This window comes from Neofelis nebulosa, chromosome 6, assembly GCF_028018385.1.
Source record: "Neofelis nebulosa isolate mNeoNeb1 chromosome 6, mNeoNeb1.pri, whole genome shotgun sequence".
NCBI classification, from domain to species: Eukaryota; Metazoa; Chordata; class Mammalia; order Carnivora; family Felidae; genus Neofelis; species Neofelis nebulosa.
In genome coordinates this window covers 155,183,032-155,211,006 of record NC_080787.1, presented here as the reverse complement: position 1 = coordinate 155,211,006, position 27,975 = coordinate 155,183,032, and the positions used below count along the sequence as shown (strand labels likewise).

General features: G+C 51.2%; 1 protein-coding gene and 1 long non-coding RNA gene across 2 annotated transcripts in view; one reads left to right on the top strand and one right to left on the bottom strand.

Moving 5' to 3' along the window:
* WDR27 (WD repeat domain 27) overlaps nucleotides 1-27,975 on the top strand; it is a gene marked incomplete at its 5' end in the record, with an annotated part of 158,843 nt that overhangs the window by 30,608 nt on the left and 100,260 nt on the right. The window contains 8 exons of the mRNA XM_058736176.1: nucleotides 96-173; nucleotides 3,228-3,325; nucleotides 4,526-4,615; nucleotides 10,423-10,544; nucleotides 11,382-11,515; nucleotides 14,977-15,075; nucleotides 16,135-16,232; nucleotides 17,165-17,286. Of these exons, the coding sequence (XP_058592159.1) occupies nucleotides 96-173; nucleotides 3,228-3,325; nucleotides 4,526-4,615; nucleotides 10,423-10,544; nucleotides 11,382-11,515; nucleotides 14,977-15,075; nucleotides 16,135-16,232; nucleotides 17,165-17,286 (841 nt within the window). The remainder of the gene's footprint in view (nucleotides 1-95; nucleotides 174-3,227; nucleotides 3,326-4,525; nucleotides 4,616-10,422; nucleotides 10,545-11,381; nucleotides 11,516-14,976; nucleotides 15,076-16,134; nucleotides 16,233-17,164; nucleotides 17,287-27,975) is intronic.
* On the bottom strand, nucleotides 18,242-19,237 carry LOC131515209 (uncharacterized). The gene is made up of 2 exons (XR_009263516.1): nucleotides 18,975-19,237; nucleotides 18,242-18,844 (listed from the first exon to the last, which is right to left on the bottom strand). It is a non-coding gene; the product is annotated as an uncharacterized LOC131515209 (long non-coding RNA).

The following is a 27,975-nucleotide window of genomic DNA, read 5'->3' as shown; positions in this document are numbered from 1 at the left end:
TTTATATGTTCTGTATGTTTTGCTGCAAAATACAGGTCTCTTAAGAAGCTTGGAGCTGTCATCTTTGAGGCGACGTAAGAGTTTTCTTTCCACAGCGTCACTGTGTTTTCACCCAAGACCAACACCAGGAATAACGGCGACAGCCCTTCACGCCGCAGGAGCAGTCACAGGTGGTGCGTCACGAACTTGCCTTTCAAAGTAGACGTAGCATGATTTGGGGAGGCCCTTTAAATACTGTAAGTGAATTTGTTTCAAACAGGTGTCCAACCTTGGGAGTACCAGATGTGTACATGGCCCACGTATACACGGCGTGTGCACGTTATTCGTATATGTGTGTCCTTTTACTCAGATTCAGTTCTTCCTTATTCATTTTTCAGACAGGCTGCTATTTTTACCATCTTGACAACTTGGCAATATTTTTTTCTTCTTTCTTTAAATCCAAGTTAGTTAACGTATAGTGTGATAATGGTCTCAGGGGTAGAACCCAGTGATTCATCACCTACACACGACACCCAGTGCACATCCCAGCAAGTGCCCTCCTCAATGCCCGTCACCCACCTACACCATCCCCCCCCCCCCACCTCCCCTCCAGCAAGCCTCAGTCTTCAGAGTCTCTCTTGCGGTCTGCCTCCCTCTCTGTATTTATCTTATTTTTCCTTCCCTTCCCCTATGTTCATCTGTTTTGTTTCTTAAATTCCACACGTGAGTGAAATCATATGGTATTTGTCTCTTTCTGACGGACTCATTTTGCTGAACACGATACCCTCTAGTTCCATTCCCGTTTGCCGCAAATGGCAACACTTCCTTCTTTTTGATCGCTGAGTCATAACCCATCGTGTGTATACAAACCGCTTCTTCATCCATTTGTCAGTCAGTGGACATTTGGGCTCTTTCCATACTTAGGCTATTGTTGATAGCGCTGCTATAAACATTGGGGTGCCTGCGCCCCTCAAAACAGCATCCCTGTATTCCTTGGATAAATACCTAGTAGTGCAATTGCTGGGGCATAGGGTAGTTCTATTTTTAATTTTTTGAGGAACCTCCATCCTGTTTTCCAGAGTGGCTGCACCAGTTTGCATTCCCACCAACAATGCAAAAGAGATCCTCTTTCTCCGCATCCTCACTAACCTCTGTTGTTGCCTGAGTTGCTAATGTGAGCCATTCTGACAGGTGTCAGGTGGTATCTCATGGTGGCTTTGATTTGTGTTTCCCTGATGATGAGTGAGGTTGAGCATCTTTTCATGTGTCTCTTGGCCATCTGGATGTCTTCCTTGGAGAAGTGTCTATTCATGTCTCTTGCTCATTTCTTCACTGGATTATTTGTTTTTTGGGTGTTGAGTTTGATTTGTTTATCCTCTTGTGGATACTAACCCTTTACCACATATGTCATTTGCAAATATCTCCTCCCATTCCATCAGTTGCCTTTTAGTTTTGTTGAGAGTTTCCTTCTCTGTGCAGAAGCTTTTTATCTCGATGAGGTCCCAGTAGTTCATTTTTGCTTCTGTTTCCCTTGCCTCTAGAGGCAATAGTTACTTTTTGTTAAAATACTGTTTTAAGAAAGTGTTGTAGCCAGTGATGGATCGTTCTTGATAAGTTTCTTGCTTAATAATCGGACAGAAAAATTTGGTCAGTTTATGGGCTCCAGGTGAATTTTGAATGGCCGGCGATGAGCTCACTGACAGTGATGCGCTTCTCGTGGGACGCACCGCTGCCCACGATGTGCGGACCGTGGCCAACCTGCCGATCCCCAGGCCCCACGTGCCTAGATGGGAAGGTGTTTGGGGGACCTCTGGGACCTGGATTCCCTCATTTGGATGGAGACTGTGGCCGGTGGTATCAAATCATCACCCACTCCAGTCTACAGCCCGTCTACACCCACACGGGGATGGAGACTATGGACGACGGGAGTGAAGTGTCACTGACTCCAGTCTGCAGCCCCTCTGTACTTGAGCAGTCACTTGCCAGATGCTGGTTTTGCCCATGTGTTGTGACGTTTTTCTTAAGCCCCATTGCTCCTCCTGCCCGTCTGTGCTGCTCCTGTATCAGTGGGTCAGCGATGGTGGGGATGTGCCCGCAGCAGGTGCCCTCGGACCCTGGGACAGCTGTCTGTGGTTGAGTATAGAATGCAGCAGGAAAGAGCCCTGCTCAACTCTGATCTTTCTGGTGGCTTTTTCCTATGAGAGCCCAGCTCTCCAGACAGAGTCAGCTGTCTCTGCTGCAATTCCAGCCCCAGGGGGCATTGCATTGAGGGGTTTCCGGAGACCCCAAACAACGTCTTGGGCACAGGCAAGTGTTTCTCAGGGAGAGGGTCCTCTGAACACCCACCAAATTTCCCTTTGAAGGGACGGTGCTGCCTGGCTGGGGGCGGGCCCGCAAGCCCGTCTTCCCAGCTTTTACTGCATTAGAGACATGAGTAAATGTGTCTAACTTGTCTTCCGTAACTTTCAGCTTTTACAGCAACCTGTCTTCAGATCATAGCTACTTTCCTTTCTGCCCTGTGCAGTGTGCCTGGAACTTTCCACGTCCCCCTAACCTGTGGCAATGCTGCCTGACAGGTGGTTTTGTGCTCTGTTTACACTGGATTCTGGGACTGCGGTGGGAAGGACGTGGAGGCCATGTGGGTGCCAGTGAGGGGCCTGGCCTCCTGTGCCCTGGCCAGTCCCCAGGCCGCTGGGCCACCTGCTGCTCAGAGGCTACCAGGCCAGCTGCTGAAAATGAACAACGGGGGGACTTTGCCTAAAGATCTGAATGCCTTCTGTGGGCCGTGCTGCCTTGCCCCCAGGCCCTGCGGGTTCCACTCCACCCAGCCTGCCCCTGCACAGGGCCCTGACCGTCGGTCCTTCTCCCCAAGTCCATGGTCTCTCACAGACTTCAGGTGTGATTATTTTCTGGGCAGATAGAAGCCATTTGCAGATTATCTGAGTAATTAGTGGATGGTCACCCACATGGAATCTGAAACTGGGAAGTGAAGTGTGTTTTCTCTTGCTAAGATGCTCTCATCTGGCCATCCCAGGGTCCCCTTCAGTTATGTGAAACAGGAGAAATCCTTGACATTTTGTACTTAAAATATGTGCATTCTTTCATGGCTTTGAATGTGTTTCCGTACGTTCAAAGTCGACAGAATAAAATCGCACATCTGGATAGGCGAACCCTTTCTAGTTTATTTTTTTATTTCTAACCTCACTTTGAACTCTCTTGATTTTCATTTTCTCTCATGTTCCTTCAAGTAAGGAGTACCCTCTGGAGAGTTCTCCGCCAACCAGACTCCACAAGCAGCGTGTCCTTGCCCACGGGCCAGCCGCCGCGCTCTGTGTCCAGTTCTCGGGTACGCTGAGTCCGGGGGCCGCCTTCGCCGCGTGTGCGAGGGTCTCTTCCCTGCCGCTGCTTCCCTGGAAATGGAGTTCAAAGTCTTGGTTACTTGAAGTTGTCTGGCGTGCCGGGGTCTGGACGAAAGCCAGCGGCACCTGGAATGGGGGCGGTGACCCTAGTGCCGGCCACTGCTGGGGTGCAGGAGCCTTGGGCAGGGGCTCCCCCCGCTCCCTCCGCCGGCTCCTCTTGGGGGGGCAGGGGCGGATGACCTCGGGGTCCCACGTCAGCTCCCTCCCTCCCTCCCCGATGGAGCCTCTCCGACCCCGCGGGTGCTTGTCTCTCAGGCACAGGAACAGGCAGCGCCCCTTCCAGACTGATCCTCCAGACCCTCAGCGTTTTTCCTGAGCAGGTTTGCAGAAGTGGGGAGCTGCTCTCGCCCAGGCGGCTCTCCTCTTTGAGGCCTTTTTTCAGAAGCACATGTCGTTTCCGAATTTACATGGAGTCAGTCAGGGTGGGGAGAAGGCTTGTGTCTGGGGGCCAGGACCCGCCCCACCCGCCTCCACGACTGTTCCACCAGCCGTGCCCCTCAGGACTTTAATTCATTCCCACAGCTTATCGTTACTTACAGCTGTTTTTATATAATTCCAGCCAAAGCATATTTTGAATAATTTTGGGAAATTAGGTAACGTACTCTCAGTAGTCAAGTATCTTTGTGATCTTCAACGGGCTTGCTTGTGATTATATGATTCTATGAGACTATTAGAAATAAGGTAGGAGCCTCGGGTTTGAAAATTACAGGTGGGGGGGGGGTTCTGTAATTTAGTTCTGTACTGTTTTAGGGATCTGTTTAAATAAGACTGCTTAGCTGAATAACGTGTGTCTGAAAAAATCTGTTGATGGGAGGCAGGGCGCCCTAGGGATTAGGGTACTTTGGGTTCAGGTCCCAGCGCTGACTCTTGACTAGCCCTGCAGCCTGGGTGTGCCGCCTCAGCTCCTGCCTCTCGGGCTCTCTCTGAAGGAAGCCGGGGGGACGTCACCTGGTGGGCCCTCAAAGGGTGCTGGTGGCTGTTGAGCAGATGTTGTTTGCCGTAGATTCTCTCACTACCTGGGAAACCCAGCCTCAAGCTAGCTACCAGTTCTGTTCTGTTCCCCTGTTGTGAGCGCGCCTCCGGTGAGCTGTGACTTTATAGGCACTTCTCTTACTCTTTTTATGCAGGAGATGGGCGGTGGCTGGCCTGTGGCTTAGCCAACCACTTGTCGCTGGTCTTCCGTGCTGACCTTACTGGGACACCTGCTGTCTTCTCAGGTACAGTGTGTGGGCTCCTTTGGTCCTGGGTGTCGGTTGCCACGTGCCCTTCCAATCCCTTCAAGATCAGAACAGAATAGAACTGAGGCCCTCGTGGAGGTTTAGCAAACTAGATCGGCCCCACCACGCTGGGGGGAGGGTGTGGCCGGGGCAGTGGGCACTTCTGGCACAGGTGCCCCGAGGCCAGAGAACAAAGCTTTTGCAAAGGTCCAGGGGAGGGAGTACAGTCAGATCTCGCGGACGTGTGACCGAAGCACGTTCGGAAGGTCAGGAGGGCTTGTACACAGACATTTTATAAACATAATGAGGCGAGTAGACTCGAAGTGAGGGCAGTGGTGTGGGAAGTCTCACTGTTTTAGTTTCCTGATAGGTTCCTGGTCCTGGAGCCCTGAGCTACCCCCCACGCTTGCTTGGGCTCCTGGAGCCGCTCGCTTTAAGACTCACACTCGGGGCGCCTGGGTGGCGCAGTCGGTTAAGCGTCCGACTTCAGCCAGGTCACGATCTCGCGGTCCGTGAGTTCGAGCCCCGCGTCAGGCTCTGGGCTGATGGCTCGGAGCCTGGAGCCTGTTTCCAATTCTGTGTCTCCCTCTCTCTCTGCCCCTCCCCCGTTCATGCTCTGTCTCTCTCTGTCCCAAAAATAAATAAAAAACGTTGAAAAAAAAAATTAAAAAAAAAAAAAAAAAAAAAAAAAGACTCACACTCAATACATGTTTTAGCAACAACAAAAACCCAAAAAGCAAATGCTGTCAGTCCAAGTGTTTCTGTGATGTAGATGGATGGGGTGCAAGCGTGGGGGGGGGGGCACGGGTGTGGTGGTGGGGACGGGAGTGCAGGCAAGGGTACGGGGGGGCACAGGTATGGTGCAGGTGTGATGGGGGCAGTGGGGTGCAGGTGTGGTGGTGGGGGGACGGGTGTGCAGGCAGGAGTACGGGGGGGCGCAGGTGTGGGGGGACGGGGGGTGCAGGCGGGGAGCAGAGGGGCACAGGTATGGTGCAGGTGTGGTGGCGCAGGTGTGGTGGGGCCGAGGGGGTGCAGGCAGGGGTATGGGGGACACAGGTATGGTGCAGGTGTGGTGGGGGGGCAGTGGGGTGCCGGTGTGGTGGGGGGATGGGGGCAGCGGCAGGGGGCAGGGCGGCACAGGTATGGTGCAGGTGTGGTGGCGGGGGTGGGGGCAAGGCGCAGGGGTGTGTGGGGGGGGCAGGTGCATGTTCCGCAGCATCCTGCGGACTCAGGCTCCCTCATCCTGGCAGCAAGGAGGAGGGGCCCCTGTGGAAGGTGCTCATCATCCCCTGCGCGTCCTGTGCCTCCTTCCTGGCTCAAAACCGTCATCCTGAATGTTCTCGTTAAGGCACCTTCCGTGTTCTGGTCTTTCTGTTGCTCAACAGTTGTTATAAGTAGCAATTATGTTGGACGTGGACATTTCTCTGTATTTTATTGCAGGAATAGGGCTTGTGGCTGAATTAAGATAATGCAGTAGATTTTTTTTTTTTTAATATTTATTTATTTTTGAGACAGGGAGAGATAGCATGAACGGGGGAGGGTCAGAGAGAGAGGGAGACACAGAATCCGAAACAGGCTCCAGGCTCCGAGCGGTCGGCACAGAGCCCGACGCGGGGCTCGAACTCACGGACCGCGAGATCGTGACCTGAGCCGAAGTCGGACGCTGAACCGACTGAGCCACCCGGGCGCCCCAATGCAGTAGATATTTGAACTCACCTATTTGTGTTTTGGGGAAGAGTCATTCTTACCCAACTGTTCTTACCCTACCTGTTCTAGGACATCGTTCCACCTTATGCAGCTGGTTTAATAGTCCTGTAATTCAGCTTTGAAAGTATGAATGCTTTTCAACACTTACTGTGGGAAGCAGGAAAATGGGCGCTTTTACCGCCATCGTCATCTAAGACAGAGATATAAATCTGGGTACTTTGTTGTGGGTAGAATCGGACGCTGAATTAGAATTCCCTTTGCAGCACTTGGAGTGGATTCCCAGAGGGCACAGCTGGGTGTGCCTCCTGGTCTGAAAACCAGTGTTCATGATGGCGTTCATTTAATAAGGGTGCCCACGTTTGTGCTGTAGAATTTAGGACACTTTCTGTCCCACCTTGTGCAGCACCAGCCTTGGAACTTCTGCCCCTCGTCAGCAAGTGCTGGGCACAGAGCAGACGGGGTGGGGGGGGGGGGGGATGTGCCCGAGGCTGAGGGGTGTTAAGAGTGAGAGTCTGGGGCCAGCCACTTCACGAGATTAGATTTAATTAAGACTTTATTCAATGTTACAGAATTGCATAAAAACGTGTTCTTAAAAAAGGTGGAATGAGGCTCAGAACCTCTCGCCTCCTGGTGTGAAGTTCCCTGTCCGCTGGAGCTCAAGCCACGCCATTGGTGTCCACGTTCCTTTTCTGTGGTGTGGGGGTCACACACCCCGGGTGTGGCCGTGGCCCCAGGAAAGGAGAGGACTCAAATGTGCTTTGTGCCCTGTTCATTCGATTTCTGAGGCTTATGTCCCCAGCACGCACAACACGGGCATCCGCCATCCAGGTCCGCGTGGTTCAGTGAGAGGGCCGTGTGTGCAGCACAGAACTGAGCACGGGTCAGCCTGGGTCCTTCGCGGGCACACTGAGCAGCTGGCGCTGGGGTCCCAGCGCCAGGCCTTGAGGTCACAGCTGCTTGTGTGCAGGGTGGAGCTTGGAGGAGAAGGTCCCGTGGCGGTTCTGGTTGTTCTCATTTGGAGTCAGAGAGGTCTGTCCCTCCCCTCTGAGCTGACGCCCTGGGTGGGCTCCTAAGGGCCGCAGCGACACTGGGGGACCAGCGGAGGGCATCCCTTTAGTGTCTGCATTGGGAGTGCTTCTGCCTTGTCTGGTGACTCAGTTGGCCTTGTCTGGGTGCCCAGGCTTGGAACAGCAGTTAGCGGTGGGCGGGGTGGGAGGGACGCAAGGACAGGAGGAGGATGTCCCCACGCTGCAGTGGGTTATCACTTAATTGGGAAGAATGACACCCAGCGAGATGCAACCTGCGGCTTCGGCCTCATTCCCTGGGGGAGGCGGTGGGGGAGGGGCCCTGAGACACTTCAGTGAACCCTCCCGGGCGCCCTCTCCGATGGCGGTTACAAGCCTCCTTCCCCTGGAGGCCCCAGCCTTGCTCCGTGGCCCAGCAGCCGTGATGACGCCCCTTACGGGGCCTGGGTCCTTCTGCTGAAACTCCCACAAGCCCCCACCAGGGGGCAGCAGCGCCACTGCAGGTGAAATTCTGGTTGGACCGGCCGGTTTCAGAACTGCAGTCCCCGCTCTTTATAAACCTTTCCTGCTTCCCCATCTTTCTCCTGTTGCTTTTCCGGCGAGTGTGATGTGATCCTGCAGTTCATGGTCTCATCTTTGGTGGTCTGGCCGCAGCAGGAACGTCTGCACGGTGCCGGGGGCTCCATCCGCGTTCAGGCAGGTGGGCACCGCGGCAGAGCCAGGTCCCGGATGCGGTGCTCACCTGGGGTCCCTCCCCACAGTCCTGGCTGGATGTGGGGATGTGGTGCCTGCGCAGGAAGGCAGCCTTGTGCGGCGCGGGGGCCGCTGGGCCTGCCACGTGGGTCCAGCCTCCCCGGTACCGCCCACCCTCTCCGTTCCCACTTCTGAAAGCCCACGGTTTTCATTTCTGAAACCGCACACGCCCCATGACTGCCTTGTCCCTGCCTTTCCTTGGGCTCCTCCCCCTGTCAGAGCAGCAGGTGGCCGCAGGGTCAGACTGGCTTTAAGATACCTCCCCGGGGTGACGACCTTTCTAAGTGGTCACCCATGGCCTTGCTCTGCGGCCCAGCAGCGGTGGTGATTCCCCCTTACAGGGCCTTAGTCCTTCTGCTGAAACTCCCACAAGCCCCCACTAGAGGGCAGCAGGTGAGCAGCAGCCCAAAGGGAGGAGCAGGGCCGGCGGCCAGGGTGGGGTCCAGGGACCGAGTCCATCCTCTGTGGTCAGCTCAGAGCTGGGGCGCACGGTCGGCCTATCCCACTGACCACGTGTGTGACTGGGGGAGACGCCCCGTGGGTGCCCCGGCCCTGCACCGGGGTGCATGTCCGTCAAGGGGAAGGTGCCGCAGAGACCGCCCGATGCATGTAAAGGCAGAGGTCCGGCCTTCCCGTTGCCCGACGTGAGGATGGGGCCACCAGAGCGCGCGTCTTGGCTGTTTGCCGCCTCCGCGGCGGCGGCGGTGACACAAGTCAAGGGGTCACAGTGGCCCAAAGAACAGACTGCACGTTCATTTTAGAACTTGTCTCTAGGGGTTTTGGTAAGAAGTGAGAAGCAGGTAACTGCTGTTTCTTGACCACTTTTCTTTCTTTTCAACTGTGTGTGTGGCTCCTCTCTGTGCAGCACATTCGACAAACTGTTGGGGGACAGCCTGTCTACCGACCGGCGGCCAGCAAGGGCCTAACAAATACTCACACGGTACCTGACTGTGGACAGTAAATCCTCATAACCGTTCCCTTCAGTATTGAAAGACCAACAGTTCCTTGAGATGTGTTATCATGAAGTCCATGGATTTTTTTTCTTTCTTTTAATATTTTTTTAACGTTTATTTATTTATTTATTTATTTATTTATTTATTTATTTTTGGGACAGAGAGAGAGACAGAGCATGAACGGGGGAGGGGCAGAGAGAGAGGGAGACGCAGAACCGGAAGCAGGCTCCAGGCTCCGAGCCATCGGCCCAGAGCCCGACGCGGGGCTCGAACTCACGGACCGCGAGATGGTGACCTGGCTGAAGTCGGACGCTTAACCGACTGCGCCACCCGGGCGCCCCATCGTTTATTTATTTATTTATTTATTTATTATTATTTTTTTTTTAAATTTTTTTTTTTTCAACATTTTTGATTTATTTTTGGGACAGAGAGAGACAGAGCATGAACGGGGGAGGGGCAGAGAGAGAGGGAGACGCAGAATCGGAAACAGGCTCCAGGCTCCGAGCCATCAGCCCAGAGCCCGACGCGGGGCTCGAACTCACGGACCGCGAGATGGTGACCTGGCTGAAGTCGGATGCTTAACCGACTGTGCCACCCAGGCGCCCCATCGTTTATTTATTTATTTATTTATTTATTTATTAATTTTTTAAAAAAAAATTTTTTTTTTTTTCAACATTTTTAATTTATTTTTGGGACAGAGAGAGACAGAGCATGAACGGGGGAGGGGCAGAGAGAGAGGGAGACGCAGAATCGGAAACAGGCTCCAGGCTCCGAGCCATCGGCCCAGAGCCCGACGCGGGGCTCGAACTCACGGACCGCGAGATCGTGACCTGGCTGAAGTCGGACGCTTAACCGACTGCGCCACCCGGGCGCCCCTCGTTTATTTATTTTTGAGAGAGAGAGACAGAGTGCGAGTAGGGGAGGGGCAGAGAGAGGGGGAGACACAGAATGGGAAGCAGGCTCCAGGCTCTGAGCTGTCAGCACAGAGCCGGACACGGGGCTCGAACTCACGAGCTGTGAGATCGTGACCTGAGCCGAAGTTGGACGCTTAACTGACTGAGCCTCCCAGGCACCCCTGGAGTCCACAGATTTCTATACATTTTATAAGCTTCTGCATTTTGTTTCTTCTTTAAAGACACAAATGCACACATAATTTGGGGCTTTAGTTTTCAAATATAACTTCTGAAATTGCTCCATCAATAACCATGTCAAGTCTTTCAGCAAGGCAGAGGTCACCTTCTCGGTCTTTGGTTTCACTGGTGTCACCGTGGCTTGGGAAGGCCTCTGGCCTGGCTGGTGGTTCCTAGAAGCTGCACTCGGCTGTGCCGCGTGAAGGTTCCAGGCGCCCCCTCTGTCTCCCTCCCATTAGGTCACGACGGGGCAGTGAGCACCGTGTGCTGGAGTCGTGACGGCCGGTGGCTGCTGTCCACTTCCCTGGATGGGACGCCGAGGGTGTGGTCGCTGCGTAGGGCGGGGCTCGTGCTGTGTGTGGTAAGGGACTTCGCAGTGACCACGCAGTGTCACAGGCTCACAGCGCCTTCTCGGGGCCCCAGGCTCTTGCCCTAACTGGGAGGCTGAGGCCAGGGTAAGCCGGAGATGCATCAGAACCGACAGCGGCTAATGATGAAGTGTTTTCTTAAATGTGTGCGTATGTATATTTACCCACACGCCTGACGTGCACACACACAGCTGCGTGTGAGCATTTTAATGTGCTTGGAGGTGACCGTCTGGAGACAGTGGGTGAGGCATGAAGGGAAGGTGGGATCATCTCACGGCCAGGATGGGAAAGGGGGGTAGTCAGAAGAGGAGCCCACAAACTGCAAATTGTCAGAGATGTGGCTCTCTTATTCTCGTGAGTCTTGTTGTAAAGGGGGGTCGAGCCCTAGGACAAGAGCCGGGAGGGGAGGCGCGTCAGACCTGGGGCCCTGAGTCGAGAAGTTTGGCAGCAGGTTCAAGGGGACGCACTTGCTTTAGGGCCGTGACACCGCTGTCTCGGACGTTCTGAGATACAGGCTGAGAGCAGAACCCTCAGACTCCTCATGGTGAGAATTTTGTCTCTTCTAAAATCCTTGCTACTCTACGTGTTCACTGCCAAGTGTCAGTCTTCCTTTAAAGTCTAAGTGGCCAGAATTCCAAATACGTACTACTTGGAACATCTTTTAGGAGTAGTCAGGGAGAGGGAACAAAATCGTAAACCGGTTCTAACACAATCTGTCTGTACATTTAGGGTAGATGTTTGGGGTTGACACGAAGACTGTCCTGTTTCGAGCAGCGGAGTTTCTTGCTAACGTCTGTTGTGTTGGCAGTAACTACCGATCTGCGTTATAGGGCAGAGACCTGTTCCCGAAGCCCATCCAGTCCGCCCAGTTTTACTACCTAGACGCTTTTATATTGTGTTCTTCTGGCCCTGAACTTCAGCTCCTGAAGTGTCACATTGACACGAGCAAGGATGAGATAAAAAGGTACGTAGCCTCCTCTTTTATATTTTCTCTCTGTAGCGGGGGGCGCTGTGTTTCAGGGCTGACGTTATGAAACAAGAGTGTTTCCATTTGAATGTTATGTACAGCGTAATCACAGCCTGGCCAGCTGCTGCCAGGAGCCGGGTGAGCGGTCTCTCCCTGACCGGGGCCGCGGTGCGGGGCTTCGGAAGGTGGCGTTCCCGCCTTGATGGACGTTGTGTGGGACGATTACTACTGTGTTTATGGTGAAGTTAAAGATGAAACGTTTCCTACACACGCATACACACACACGTGCTGAATATACCAAATGCCTGTTTACCTCCCTTTGGCAAATATTAACACTTTTTTTGTTTGTTTCTAAAGTTTTTAAAGAAATGAAAAATTACAGGGATAAATAGAGGGCTGCCTTTCCAGACCTTTCCTGCCCCTCTTTCCTCTGCCCCCCCCCCTTTTTTTTTCTTACCAGGGTGAGGGTAGCTGCCATCAGCCCAGTACAAAACTACCAGTACCATTGACCGTATTTCCTTGTGCTGCACTTCCGTCCCTGACCTTGATTTTACAGGCCCCTCCGACCTCCCCTCTGCCAGCCCCCAGTTCTGTACGTATGAATCTGTTTGTGTTTCTTCGTTGCTTGTTTTTAGATTCCACTTGTAAGTGCAGTCATACGGTGTCTGTTTTTTCGGACTTACTTCACTGAGCACAGTACCCTCTGGGTCCATCCTTGCTGCGGATTCAAGATCTTAATCTTTCTTGTGTCTGAGTAATATTCCATTTGTGTGTGTGTGTCTCTGTAGGTCTCTCCCTCTGTGTGTGTGTGTGTGTGTCTCCCTGTGTGTGTGTCTTGTATGTGTGTCTGTCTATCTCACTGTGTGTGTGTGTGTTGTGTGTGTGCGCACGCACCGCGTCCTCTCCGTCCATCAGTCAGTGGACACTGGGGCTGCTCCTGTGCTGTGGCTGTTGTGACTTCCCTCTTGCTGAGACCCTGGTGTGTTTGCTTCCCATCTGTGGTTCTAGGTTTGCTGTATCTCTAGGTTTCCACGCGGTTTTTTTTTTTTTTTTTTTTTTTTTTTTTTTTTCAACGTTTTTAATTTATTTTTGGGACAGAGAGACAGAGCATGAACGGGGGAGGGGCAGAGAGAGAGGGAGACACAGAATCGGAAGCAGGCTCCAGGCTCCGAGCCATCGGCCCAGAGCCTGACGCGGGGCTCGAACTCACGGACCGCGAGATCGTGACCTGGCTGAAGTCGGACACTTAACCGACTGCGCCACCCAGGCGCCCCTCCACGCGGTTTTATTGAGTCTTTAAACGCAGCACGCCTTTCATAATAATCACATTTACGCCTGTGAGACTCAGCCGCGCTCACGAACGGAACTTTGGTCTGTTTGTGCGCCGTTGTGAGATTTTATACGGTAGGAACGTGCCGCACGTCCTCCCCCATCCTCTGGTTGACCGATACCTGCTTCTTCCGACTTGTCGTTCTCACTTGTGCCTTAGGGCCGGATTGCGGGGTGCGGGGTGCCTGCCTGGAAGTGGGGCTGTGGGGGCGCGTAGGGTGTCTTCAGACCTGCCTTCTGGGTGCCCGGCAGCAAGCTGTATGTGGCACACACGGTGAGGGCAGGCCGTGTTGTCCTCCGGAGGCTGTCCGTCCTGCCCTCCTTCCTGTAACTCAGTGCCTGATGACGGCTTTCCCGGCACGTCCCGAGCCACCCGGAGGCGGGAGGTCCACGGGGTGGAGGACCCCCCCCAAGAACCGCCCAGTGCCCTCAGTGTGTGCTGGTTCCCTTCTGTCGCTTCTCGCTTTATGCCCTGAAGGTGGCTGCCGTAGCTCCAGGCATCACATTCATATTTCTTATGTGGCAAGATGAAGGGGGAGACTATGCTGAAGCCTGCAGGCCGCAGGCCCCTGGGCGCGTGGCAGGGACTGTCAGAATCTGTAAACGAGGTTCCCTTATACGGCACATGTGGGAAGTTGCCCCTGCATTGGCTCACCTGTGCTCTTGCTTTGGAGCATGTGGGTTTGAATGAGCTAGTGTGAGCTCGGGGTCTGGCTTGCAAGTCACTGTGGGATCTGTTTCGTCCCCATTGTGCCCATTGGGAGACCCATGGGTAAGTTTTCAGCTTAGCGGCCTCACTGGATAGCTTTTTAATTGTGGACGGAGGGATCCGCATAGCACACGTCCCCAGATCTCAGCCGGAAGATCGGCCTACTTCTAGGTCGGGCCAGGACACGGGTGCCGAGGCCAGGATGGGTGTGGGTCAGGTGTGATGGATCCATGAGGCCGCTCCTGCGGCTGGACAGACGGCACAGAGTGCCCTGGGCTTCCAGTCGCGTTACCCCTGCGGCCTTCCCCACGCACACTCTGCCTGGCACACACTCACCCTCAGCCCGTCCCCGGAGACCCCCTGCGGGCCACCCGGCCTCACTGCCCAGGGGCCTCAGCCTGCGGTGCTGGGTTGACGACAGGGCGGGCTGCCGGCCCCTCCCCCAGCCGTGTGCAGTGTTGCCAGGAGGAAGCCGCGACACAGGGAAGTCCCCGTTGGAAGTAGGAAGGCGGGGGACGGGTGAGTCGCGTGTCAAGTGACGTCCGTCGGGACCCAGCAGAGGTCCTGCCTGCCCCGGGTGGATTCCCCGGGAGGACCTCCCTCATCTGTGTGTCCGGCTTCGGGCCCCCCGTCCGTCGCGGGTGCTCATGCTCCATGGGTCCTCTGGGCTGCGGTGCGGCACCGTGCGCCGGCTGGTCTGAGTGACGTGCTCTCCGCCGGTGAGAGTCTGGGGCGAGCTACGAGGATCCGAAGGCTTGCTGGCTGTCGCGAGCCCAGCGTTTCCGTGTCGTCTTGGTTTTGATGATACAGGTCCCGGGAAAGAGGTACTGGGCCGGCTTCCAGTCCAGCGGCCAGAGCCAGGGCGTGGAGGCGATTCCTCCTTGCACACCCTGGCCCGGCACGCGCTTATGTGGCCCAAGCCTCCGGTGGGTGGTGGTGTGCAGCCAGGGGAAGCCTCCCCCTGCTCTGTCTGGGGAGGGGCTCCGTGGCAGCTGCTGGAGAAGCGCCTGTCCCCAGGCCTGTCACTCAGGCTGCAGCGTCTTCCCCACGTGTCCCGGCGTCAGCTGGAGGTGGTGACTCTGAAACGGCCGAGGCTTTGCATGATGGGATTCTGAACCTTGCACAGGCTGCAGGCGTGAGCGCCTCTCAGCAGGACTGTCTATTGTTCCGGAAGGCTGCCGGCCGGCCCCTCGGTGCACACTTGTTCTTGTCTGGGAGCAGAGACGGAAATGCTGTGCGCCCAGCGGCACGTCCCCCTGCCCCCCTGCCCTTCCTCTCCCTCTGAGCCTGAGGGAGTGCGTGGCCCGCGATGCCACGGGAATGCAGTGCCCAAACGGGGAGTCCCCATGCACCCCCACTCCCCGTGATTTCAGCCGTGTGTGTCCTCTCTTTGCTTGCACCCTCTGTTCTTTCTGAACAGCGTCGCCTGGCCTGTGCTGTCCACAGACGGAGCAGCCGCTCTCTGTCCCGTTAACCACCTGCTGTGCGGTCCAGCGCGGGTTTTCAGCGGGGATGCACAGTAATTTATGGGGTCTGTGCGCTGGCACTGAGCCTTACTGCCGACCTCCTGTGACTCCACTCCATTTGTCCCTCGAGCCCCACAACCCTGTCCCCAGGACCTGTTCTCTGGGTGCCCGTCTCTGTGCCCACCCTGATGTCATGGCCCCAGGCCCCCCGCCCAGCCTTTATTGACCCGTGGAAGGAGCAGGCTAACGGCCTGTTTCACCCTCCACCTCAGCCACCCCCCCATATCTCCCTCCACCCCCCCACCCCTTTGCCCGTCACCCACCTGAACCTGCTTGTGCCAGTTCTTACTCACTTGGGCCGACCCGCCACCTCCCCTGGGCCCTCCTGGGCCATCCCGCCGTCTCCCCAGGGCCAGCCATGCCCTCCCTGGGTTAGGGCCACATCCTGAGATTGCCAGCAGGTTCCCTTCCTGTACAGAATTATTGTTAGGAATTGTCGAGGCTGTGTGTTTGTTAAGCCAATGTTAGCTGCTTATGTTACCCTTTAAAAGATACTAAGAACGTATGTGTAAATGGAAATACAGATAATTCATAACTGGCTGGACGTCTCCTTAAGTGTATGTAATTATTTTAGAATTAGGAGAAAAGTCTGCTTTTTTGTAGACAGGAATGAATTATTTGGGGCTTTATATAATGATATTTTTTCATGAAGTTTTCCTAAATGAAAAGTTAGGGCTTCCTAAAGGAAAATTAAGGTAGCTGATTTATTCCTTCAATGTTATGAAATAGAATTAAGTGGTATGAAAACTTTCTTCATTTTCAATTTTTTAAAAAGTTTATATATTTATTTTGAGAGGGAAAGAGAGGGCACAAGCAGGGGAGGGGCAGAGAGAGAAGGAGAGAGAGAATCCCAAGCAGGCTCCACACTGTCAGCACAGAGTCCGATGCGGGGCTCGAACCCACAAACGTGACATCATGACCTGACTGAAATGAAGCATCGGACGCTTGACCGACTGAGCCCCCCAGGCGCCCCGGATTCAGTTTTTAAAGGTGGGACGCTTCACGGTAGTGGAGGGGAACCTAAAGATCGACTGCGTTTATTTTTCTTCCAGGTACAAACAAAACAGCAGGTGCAGGCCCGTTTTCAGGCTCCCCACGGCTGGCCCAACAGAGATCACCAGCCTGTCTGCCGTGAGCGACTTTTATTCCTGTATCCTGCCTCCGCTCTTGGCGTGCTCACATCCCGAGTGCCATCCTCCCGACAGGCGTCTGCTGAGGGTCCCGGCTCCAGCCCGAGGCTCCGGGGGCCCATGGCTTCTGCACTGACTGTGTGCGTAGTGGTTCGTCTGCGTGGCCAAAGGGGCTTCAGAGGAAAATTAGCGGACGCAACGGCACGTGACGTACAGCCGGGTGATCTAACCTGGTTTTCCTGACCTGCCGGCAGTTTATGGAATAATAACGTAGTAGTTTGGCACTTTTTAAAAATGAAACGGTACGGCTGCTGTAGACACCCTTTGATTACTTGGGGTTTGCCCCATCTCTGCGGAGCAGGCGAGAGTTACAGCATTAACTGTCGAACATGAAATTGAGGCCAAAAGTTTATTTTATTTTTTATTGTTTATTCACTTTTGAGAGACAGAGTATGAGTGGGGGAGGGGCAGAGAGAGAGGGAGACACAGAATCGGAAGCAGGCTCCAGGCTCCGAGCCGTCGGCACAGAGCCCGACGCGGGGCTCGAACTCACGGACCGCGAGATCATGACCTGAGCCGAAGTCGATGCTTAACCGACGGAGCCACCCAGGAACTCCTGTTTTTTGAGTTTTTATAGCTAGCATCATCCCTTTTAATTAAAAAGCGTTGCTTTTGATTTATTTAGAAGGAGAGCTCTGACCTTTAGGAATTCTTAGAAAATTTTCATTTATTCAAAGGTCTAAGTTACATTCTTCTGAATGTAATGGGCTGTGGGGGTGGGGGAGATAGGGGATGGGGGGCAGGGCTGTGACCACGTCTCTGTGGAGCTTCCGAAAGTCACAGCCAGTCACCCTCTGTGTCTCCTGGTGTCTCCAGAGGTGGTACCAGAATGAATAGGCCTGTTCACTCCCCAAGGTGGGTTATTGAGAGGAGTTCCCTAACTGTCACGCAGACCTGGTGCTCACCGCGGGCCGGGACAAGACCGTGGAGGTGTTCGACCTCAATGCGGGCCGCAGTGCAGCCGTGATAGCGGAAGCCCATTCACGGCCTGTGCACCAAATCTGTCAGAATAAGGTGAGTTTTGACGGTATGCGTCGTGTGTCGAGTGTTGCGTTCAGAGTATTTAACGGGTACAAAGCATGGTGCAGTTTTGTACCAGTTTGCTGCGAAACTCAATGCTCGTTTTTAATCATTATATTTTCCGAGCCTTGACGTTTGACCTTAGAAGATATTTTACTATCGTGTTGAACGTGAATTTTTGTACTTCTGTCTTTATTTTATGGGCCCATTTTTCAACTTTACTGTGATACATTACCTCTTAAAACATGATGGAGAGTTTGGGTGTTTCAGGCAGCCACAGGGTTGAGTGATGGTCACATAGGTCCTGCAGCGACGTGAAGCAGCCTTCAGGGCCAGTAGTTTCTCTTTTTAGGACGCAGCTACTCTGTGTTAGAGACGTAGCTTAGAACTACCTACAGCTGAGGGCTACAGACCTGAGATTGGAGGGGGTGCCGTGTTGATGAATTCATTGTCTCATAGTTTAGTTTAAAAGACATTTGGCTACCCAAAAGTACATCTAAGAGATTTAAGAGAAAAACTTTGGTTTTTAAGACTCATCTACAATTTTGATTTTTGATATATTTTGAATGCGTTCCAAATGAAGGGTTTAATTTATAATGCCTTCTGAAATATGCATTATGATTTCAAGAGTATTATTGCTTAAAAAATTTTTTTTTAGTGTTAGCACTTATTTTTGAGAAAGAGAGAGAGAGCAAGTGCACAAGCCGGGGAGGGGCAGAGAGAGAGGGAGACACAGAATCCGAAGCAGGCACCAGGCTCTGGGCTGTCAGCACAGAGCCTGACACGGGGCTCGAACCCACGAACCGTGAGCTCACGACCTGAGCCGAAGTCGGATGCTTAACTGACTGAGCCACCCAGGCGTCTTAAGAGTGTTATTGTCTTTAAGTGAAGTCTTACTGGATTGGTTAAAAAGTCTCTGTTATCTATAATTTCAACACATTATTCCAGGTTTCCTTTACATTTCTGTTTAATGGGGCAGGTGTGGTCTGATACTCTGCGAAGTTTTGTAGCTGGTTTGCCTGGGAAAGGGCACCAATTCTGGAGCGCGGACTTGCACCCTCCTGAGGCAGACGCTGTCCTTCTGGATAAACGGGTGCAGGAGCTGTTGGGTCCAGAGTCAGACTTTGTCCACATGTAGGCAGACCTGTGGCTCCTGTGGGTGGTCCCCGAGAGCTGTCAGTCTTCATGGCTCTGTAGGCGTGGCCGAGGGGTGTCAGTGAGCCTGGGTCAAAGTCAGAGCGTTGGGATGGGAACAAGGAGATGCCAGGGGAGGAGGGCGGCAGACCTGAGAGATGTGACATTGTCACTTGCTCCCATTTTGTGGGCATCCTTGGTCTTGCGGGGAGGCCCTTTGAAGGCTCAGACGGGCATCTCATCTCCAAGGTCTTTGCAACACTGCGCCCTTGGAGGTTAATCATTTTGTACATTTCGCATTTTGGCAGGAGAAGGTTTTTCCCATTTGCAGACACCATGGGTGGAAAACACCAGCTTGAAGAAAGGTGTTGAGGAGAGGAGTAGTATTTATGTACTTCTTCCTGTATTTGTACGGACTCTTATGTAAAAACAGAACAAAGACAATTTAAACACTGGGCGGTAGGTCTCCCAGACGAACGAAGCAATTCTTTTGAAGAATTTTGTAACATTTTATGAGGTTACTAAAATAGCAGACTTTAAAAACATACCGCATGTGAGTCATAGCAGCTCTGTGTGGGACGATATCCCGTGTCTTCTGGGAAGGCTGCGAGGGAAGGGGGTCAGCTCGTTAATGGCAGGAGTGGGCAGGACCAGCTTGTCATCATGGATCTTCTGTTGCTAATTTCACAGTAAGATCGGTCAAGATTGGGTTTAAGATTGATTATTAAACCTTACGAATTTCTGGACCTTTAAATGAATTTGATAATTGAGCCACATTTAAAATGATTGTTAACCTAATATCTGTCTTATTTTTTAGGCATTATGATATATTTATTTTTATTTTATTTTTTTAATGTTTATTTTTGAGAGAGAGAGAGACAGAGTACGAGTGGGAGAGGGGCAGAGAGAGAGAGAGAGAGAGAGAGAAGGAGGGAGGGAGACAGAGAATCGGAAGCAGGATCCAGGCTCTGAGCTGTCAGCACAGAGCCTGACGTGGGGCTCGAACCCACAAATTGTGAGATCATGACCTGAGCCGAAGTCAGATGCTTATCCAACTGAGCCACTCAGGCGCCCCAATGATTTCTTTTAAATTCGGGTGCAACTCAGTGAGGTGTTGATGGGCGACATTTTGATGTCAAATTTTGGAGGATAATTGTGACTTGTTGAAGTTGTTGAGTGGAACTTTCAGGCAAAGGCCTTGGACTTTCAGTGCAGACGGTCACCTTTGTGGCACCCAGAACAATCCTCTTGCTTAGAATCTACTCACTCAGTACTTGCCAATTTGAATCACAGCTAACTGTTAACCAGCAGAAGCAGTTCCTTATTTAGGAAATGACACACAAATGCAGGGGGCAGTGGGCTTCTTAAACAGACACCAGCACATAGGTTTTGGGGTTAAGTTTTGACAAATAGCCTTGAAAAATGTTTAAGGTATTATTCTCTAAATGCAATCTATAAAATTTACCTAAATATAAAAATTTCCAACATTCATGTCTCTCTCTTGAAATGTTATAAAGTTAGATATTTGGTCAGTTTTTCTAGAATTTCTGTGGGTCCTTAGTTAATACAATAGGTGAGAATTGGCTAATTTTACCCAATATTTCCATTCTTGAGTTAGAATGTTTCAGTAAGATAAATGTGAATTTCATGTGTGATGTTCTTTTATGTTGTAATTGTTGCATTTCAAATATTTCTCATCATTTCTCACACTTGTTACTTTTTGTCTCTGATATGAATTAATAGAAAAAGATTTTTTCACTTAATTTTTGAGCTTATTCCACATGATTCTTATTAGAGGAAGTCGTTTCAGAGCCAGTCACCCCACCACCAGCACCGTCACCGCCGTCGTCACTGATGGCGTTTTGGGCTGATGGGGGGTTCGTAGCCGATGGCCAGGAAAGAGAGACAGGCCCCGCTGTCACCACTGTCATCATCACTATCACAGTATCATTTTTTGCTTATGGAAAGTGGTTTGTCAACATTTCCCTTGTGAGGCTCTATTTTCTTTTTCTTTTACTTGTTCTGTTCTTTATTTCTTTCTGGGGTTTATCACAGAGCCATGAAGACTTCACCTACATGAAACTTGTGTATCAGAGCTCAGTCTGATATTTTTTTTTCCCATCTGGTTCCAAATTTGTTTTTAAATGGTTTCAGCTGATTAAATTGGAAGTGCAAGATACAAGTTTGGGCTTTTAAATACTTTTTACTTATAAAAAATAAAGCCCTAGCTTTAAAATAATGGTAAAGACAGTTTTTTTTTTTAAACTTAACCGATTTTTCTCATAGGAGATGAGAGATGTGACTGCAGTGATGGGGGCAGGTTTTGTGTCCCTGGAGACTAGAGAAGGCTGCGTTTGCCTGGGACCGTGTGGTGTCTCATGTTGTCAGGTAGAAGTCGATTCTATGAGGGGTTTGAGGCTACAGAGAATAGAGAGGTTGCCCGAGTCCATGCAGTTGTGAGTCTGGGCTGAAAGCCGGGCTCCTGTAGACGGACTCCTGCACGTGAGCCGTGGACGTGGGCCTCTGTGCAGTGTCCCTGTGAGTGTGCCCTGTGCTGTGTGTCGCGGAGGCCGCGCGTGAGAGAGTGACTTCCGAGAGAATCTGCACGCAGACTCCGCTGCTCTCCTGCGTCATCCCATCCGGTGGCCTCAGGTGTTGGCGTGGACCTCCCGGTCTCAGGCTGGGCCCAGGCCCTTTCGTTGTTCCATAGGTGGCTTCTGTGGGACGCCTTGAGGCCCGGTGACTTTTGGCTCTGTAGGGGGCACTCGCCAGGACAGGAGGCAAATCCCAGACGTTTCCCTGTTGCGCACGTAGAGGTGCACGTGCCGTAGCTGGTGTGTGCTGAGCTCCCCCACGTCCGCACGTCACGTTCTTAGCAGGCGTGAACTCAGCCCTTCCGGGACCCTGACTCCTAGACGTGGAAACGGAGACCCGCAGCCCGGTTCCAGAGACGCACTGGCACCGAGTGTGCCCCCGGCAGGCCGTCTGGCCACAGAGCTCGTGGCGCAAAGCCCCGTGGGAGGCCGTTGTCTGGGAGCCTCCCTGCTGGCTTCTCTGCATCCAGGCTCGGGGCTCCCCCCACCCCGATGAGGAGCCTCATGAGCACAGTGGTGATGCTGTCCCTCCACACGTGCAGCACTTACCACTGCGGGGTCTTGGGGGGTGGCCGAGACCAGACGCCCCTGCACCTGCCCCTTTGTCCCCAGCACTCCTGTGGCCTGGACTGTGTGAGGGCTTGCATGCACGCACGTGTATGTGTAGGTGTGTGAGCACCTGTGTGTCCGTGTCCGTGTGTCTGTATGTGTGCGTGTGTGTACGTGTATGTCTTAACCTATTAACTCATTCATTTAATGTTTATTTGTTAATTTTTGAGGGGGGGAGGGAGGGGCAGAGAGAGAGGGAGACAGAATCCCAAGCGGACTCCACACTGCCAGCACAGAGCCTGATGTGGAGCTTGATCTCACGAACCCTGGGATCGCGACCTGAGCCCAAATCAAGAGTCGGATGCTCAACTGACGGAGCCACCCAGGCGCCCTCAGCTAATTCATGTAAACGTGTCTCTGAGCAAGTCTGCACCTGGCCCGTGCTGAGCGCTGGGACATGTGCGTGAAGGGGAGAGCGGTGGCCTCACACTTGAGGACTTTGTGTCCTTACAAAAGAAGTGGGTTCGCACGACGTCGGATACCCTGTGCCAAGCCTCCTCTGGGGCTCCTCTCCGAGGAGGTGATGTGGGCAGCGGGCACGTGAGGTGGGTGAGGGGCCAGGTATGTATCGGGAGGGCAGCGTTCAGGGAACGGGCACCACTCATGCTCCAGCCCATGTGGTGGTGAAGCCAAGAGTGGGCGTCGGGCTGCAGAACCTCTGACTGGGGGCAGGCTTGTTGGCCCTGGTAAGAATCTGGGTTTATTTATTTTATGTATTTTAATTTTCTTTAACTTTCTGTAATTTATTTATTTTTTATAATTTATATCCAAGTTGCACATTGTGCAACATGATTTCAGGAGTAGATTCCTTAAGCCCCTAACCCGTTTAGCCCATACCCCCTCCCAAACCCCTCCAGCAACCCTCTGTTCTCTATATTTAAGAGTCTCTTGTGTTTTGTCCCCCTCCTGTTTTTATATTATTTTTGCTTCCCTTCCCTTATGTTCATCTGTTTGGATCTTAAAGTCCTCATGTGAGTGAAGTCGTATGATATTTGTCTTTCTCTGACTAATTTCACTTAGCACAATACCCTCCAGTTCCATCCATGTAGTTGCAAATGGCAAGATTTCATTTTTTTTTTGATTGCTGAGTAATACTCTACTGTATATATGAACCACATCTTCTTTATCCATTCATCCATCAATGGACATTTGGGCTCTCTCCATACTTTGGCTATCGTTGATAGTGCTGCTATAAACACTGGGGTGCATATGCCCCTTCAGAACGGCACACCTGTATCCCGTGGATAAATGCCTAGTAGTGCCATTGCTGGGTCGTAGGGTAGTTCTATTTTTAGGTTTTTGGGGAACCTCCATCCTGATTTCCAGAGCGGCTGCACCAGCTTGCATTCCCACCAGCACTGCGAGAGATCCTCTTTTTCCGCATCCTCACCAACATTTGTTGTTGCCTGAATTGTTAATGTCAGCCATTCTGACAAGGGTAAGGTGGTATCTCATGGTGGTTTTGATTTGTATTTTCCTAATGATGAGTGATGTTGAGCATTTTTTGTGTTGGTTAGCCATCTGGATATCTTCTTTGGAGAAGTGTCTATTCATGTCTGTTGCCCATTTCTTCACTGGATTATTTGGTTTTTGGGCGTTGAGTTTGGTTAAGTTCTCTATAGATTTTGGGTACTAACCCTTTATCTGATATGTTGTTTGCAAGTATCTTCTCCCCTTCTGTTGGTTGCCTTTTAGTTTTGTTGATTGTTCCCTTCAGCGTGCAGAAGCTTTTTATCTTGATGAGGTCCCAATAGTTCATTTTTGCTTTTGTTTCCCTTGCCTCCAGACATGTGTTGAGTAAGAAGTTGCTATGGCCGAGGTGAAAGAGGTTTTTGCCTGCTTTCTTCTCTAGGATTTTGATGGTTTCCTGTCTTACGTTTAGGTCTTTCATCCATGTTGAGTTTATTTTTGTGTCTGGTGTAAGAAAGTGGTCCAGGTTCATTCTTCTGCATGTCGCTGTCCAGTTTTCCCAGTACCATTTGCTGAAGAGACTGTCTTTATTCTGTTGGATACTCTTTCCTGCTTTGTCGAAGATTAGTTGGCCATACGTGTGTGGGTCCATTTCTGGGTTCTCTATTCTGTTTCACTGCTCTGAGTGTCTGTTCTTCTGCCAGTACCATACTGTCTTGATGATTACAGCTTTGTAATACAGCTTGAAGTCCGGAATTGGGATGCCTCCAGCTTTGGTTTTCTTTTTCAAGATTGCTTTGGCTATTTGGGGTCTTTTCTGATTCCATACAAATTTTAGGATTGTTTGTTCTAGCTCTGTGAAGAATGCTAGTGTTATTTTGATAGGTATTGCCTTGAATATGTAGATTGCTTTGGGGAGTATTGACATTTTAACAATATTTGTTCTTCCTATCTAGGAGCACGGAATCTTTTTCCATTTTTTTGTGTCTTCTTCAATTTTTTTTCATAAGCTTTCTATAGTTTTCAGTGTATAGATTTTTCACCTCTTTGGTTAGATTTATTCCTAGATATTTTACGGTTTTTGGTGCAGTTGTAAATGGGATCGATTCCTTGATTTCTCTTTCTATTGCCTCATTGATGGTGTATGGGAGTGCAACCGATTTCTGTACATTGATTTTATATCCTGCACCTTTGCTGAATTCGTGGATCAGTTCTAGCAGTTTTTTGGTGGAATCTTGGGTTTTCCATAGAGAGTGTCATGTCATCTATGAAGAGTGAAAGTTTGACCTCCTCCTGGCTGATTTGGATGCCTTTTATTTCTTTGTGTTGTCTGATTGTTGAGGCACAGACTTCCAATACCATGCTGAACAATAGTGGCGAGAGTGGACATCCCTGTTGTGTTCCTGACCTTAGGGGGAAAGCTCTCAGTTTTTCCCCATTGAGGATGGTATTAGCAGTGGGTCGTTCATATACGGTTTCTATGATCTTGATGTATGATCCTTCTATCCCTACTTTGAGTGTTTTTATTAATAAAGGGTGCTGTGTTTTGTCAAATGCTTTGTCTGCATCTATTGAGAAGGTCATGTGGTTCTTGTCCTTTCTTTTATTGATGTGATGTATCACATTGATTGTTTTGTGGATATTGAACCAGCCCAGTATCCCAGGTATAAATCCCACTTGGTCGTGGTGAATAGTTTTTTTTTTAATGTATTGTGGGATCTGGTTGGCTAGTATCTTGTTGAGGATTTTTGCATCCATGTTCATCAGGGAAATTGGTCTATAGTTCTCCTTTTTAGTGGGGTCTTTGTCTGGTTTTGGTATCAAGGTAATGCTAGCTTCACAGAAAGAGTTTGGAAGTTTTCCTTCCATTTCTATTTTTTGGAACAGCTTCAAGAGAACAGGTGTTAACTTTTCTTTAAATGTTTGGTAGAATTCCCCTGGAAAGCCATCTGGCCCCGGACTCTTGCTTTTTGGGAGATTTTTGATTACTAATTTGATTTCTTTACTGGTTATGGGTCTGTTCACGTTTCTATAACTTCCTGTTTCAGTTTTGGTCATTTATGTGTTCCTAGGAATTTGTCCATTCCTTCCAGATTGCCCATTTTATTGGAGTATAATTGCTTGTAATATTCTCTTATTATTGTTTATATTTCTGCTGTGTTGGTTGTGATCTCTCCTGTTTCATTCTTGATTTTATTGATTTGGGTCCTTTCCTTTTTCTTTTTGATCAAACTGGCTAGGGGCTTATCAATTTTGTGAATTCTTTCAAAGAACCAGCTTCTGGTTTCATTGATCTGTTCTGTTTCTTTTGGTTTCGATAGCATTGATTTCTGCTCTAATCTTTATTATTTCCTGTCTTCTGCTGTGTTTGGGTTTTATTTGTTGTTCTTTTTCCAGCTCTTTAAGGTGTAAGGTTAATTTGTGTATCTGTGACCTTTCTTCTTCTTTAGGAAGGCCTGGATTGCTATATACTTCCCTCTTATGACCACCTTTGCTGCGTCCCAGAGGTTTTGGGCTGCGGTGTTATCATTTTCATTGGCTTCCATGTACTTTTTAATTTCCTCTTTAACTTCTTGGTTAGCCCATTCATTCTTTAGCAGGATGGTCTTTAATCTCTTAAGTATTTGTTATCTTTCCACATTTTTTCTTGTGGTTGATTTTGAGTTTCATAGCCTTGTGGTCTGAAAATATGCACGGTGTGATCTCAAGCTTTTTGTACTTATTGAGGGCTGATTTGTGTCCCAGTATGTGATGTATTCTGGAGAGTGTTCTATGTGCACTGGAGAAGAGTGTATGTTTCACTGCTTTAGGATGAAATGTTCTGAATATATCTGTTAAGTACATCTGGTCCAGTGTGTCATTCAAAACCATTGTTTCCTTGTTGATTTTATGTTTAGATGATCTGTCCATTGTTGTAATTGGGGTGTTGAAGTCTCCTACTATTATGGTGTTATTATCAGTGAGTTTCTTTATGTTTTTGACTAATTGATTTATATATTTGGGTGCTCCGCATTTGGAGGCTAAATGTTTACAATTGTTAGGTCTTCTTGGTGGATAGACCCCTTAATTATGATATAATGCCCTTCTTCATCTCTTGTTAGAGTCTTTATTTTAAAGTCTAGATTGTCTGATACGAGTATGGATACTCCGGCTTTCTTTTGGCAATCATTACCATGATAGATGGTTCTTCATCCCCTTGCTTTCAATTTGAAGGTGTCTTTAGGTCTAAAGTGGGTCCCTTGTAAACAGTATATAGATGGATCCTGTTTTCTTATCCATTCTGTTACCCTATGTCTTTTGATTGGAACATTTAGTCCATTGGCATTTAGAGTGAGTACTGAAAGATATGAATTTATTGCCATTATGTTACTTGTAGAGTTGGAGTTTCTGGTGGTCTTCTCTGGTCCTTTCCAGTCTTTGCTGATTTTGGTCTGTTTTTTTTTTGTTTGTTTTAAACGTCTTTTCTCCCCTCAGAGAGTCCCCCTTAAAATTTCTTTCAGGGCTGGTTTAGTGGTCATGAACTCCTTTAATTTTTGTTTGGGAAACTTCTATTTTGAATGACAGCCTTGGTGGATAAGTAATTTTTGGCTGCATATATTTCTGCTCCTGGGGATTCGCCCTTCCCACCAGAGCACTGCCAGGTATGGAGCTGTGGAATTTAAGACTCTGCACTGCCCCTGTTGATAGAGTCTTAGTGGAATTTAAACCCTCTCCTTTCTCCTTTCTCCCTTCTCCCTTCTCCCTTCTCCCATTTTAGTTCAGTCCCTTGCGTACTCTGTTTCTCTCCAGCTGATTTCGGGCGGATGGATGCTATCCCATACCCTCCCCGTCTCCGTCCTGTCTCCACAAGCAAAAACAGCTCCTTGCCCCCCTCCCGCGGCTTCTCTCTCCCTCAGCTGGCCTCCCCGCGCCGCGTACCTGGTGGTTCAGGTTGCGCACACCGTTTCCTAGGTGTGCAGGACGGTTTAGTGTTGACCTGGCTGGCTGTATTTCAGGGATGAGAGATGCAAAAAAAAAACCCTTCTGTGCTGCTCCGCCCTCTTGGCCCCGCCCCCAGAATCTGGGTTTTTGGCAGGTACCTGGCAACCGCGGTGAAGGTGGGGCAAGAAGGGGAGTGGCCTCACTGATTCTGGCGCCCGTGTGCTGAGCCGCGTGCGCAGACGCGTGATGCGGCCATGAGGCCCAGCTGCGCTCCGTGCGCCGCTCGGCAGGGGTGACTGGCACCCCGCAGGCGCGGTGCTGCTCTGTCAGCTCCCGCCGGCCAGGAGGCAGGCTGGACAGGGAAGGGGGGACGTGCTCGCGGGCAGCAGCCCCGGCCAGTCGGGGCCCCCTGCGGGGCCTCGCTCGGCTCAGGGGTAACGGCGCCGGCTTCTGAGGTCCCCTTCGCCGCCGGTGTTCCTGGCCTCGCAGGTGCGGCTGTGTCCCCGTGTACCGCCTGCTCCTCCGGCCGCGAGCGGCTTCGCGGCGGGGCCTCCGGCCGCGCTCTTTGGCTGGCTCCGATACACTCCGCGCTTCTGTCTGCGGCCGCCGCTCCCGCTCCCACGGTGGGCTCGGGGGTGGGACCCGGAGAGGCCGGCTAGGGCGGTCCAGGTGGGACACGGTGGCCGTCCCGCTGGCCGCGCTCCGTGGCTCAGCCTGGCTTCAGGGAGTGGGCCCAGGCTGGCGGCCGTGTCCCGATGGACTCCCGGGTCTCTGTGACAGTGTCTGCGTTTAGGTGGCACCCAGACGGAGGACTACGAATCTTCGCCCCGCAGACATCCGGGAAGACCGTGTGGCCGCCGGCAGCGGGCGGGCGCAGAACCTTGTGAAGACCCGGCTTCCCTGCCCCTTGGGTGACAGCGTGACCATTCCGTGTGTTCCTCTCTCATCAAGGCCTCTCTTTGTTACCAGTTACAGTGCACGTGCTTTGGGAAACTGCGTCAAGTTTCTTCCCCGT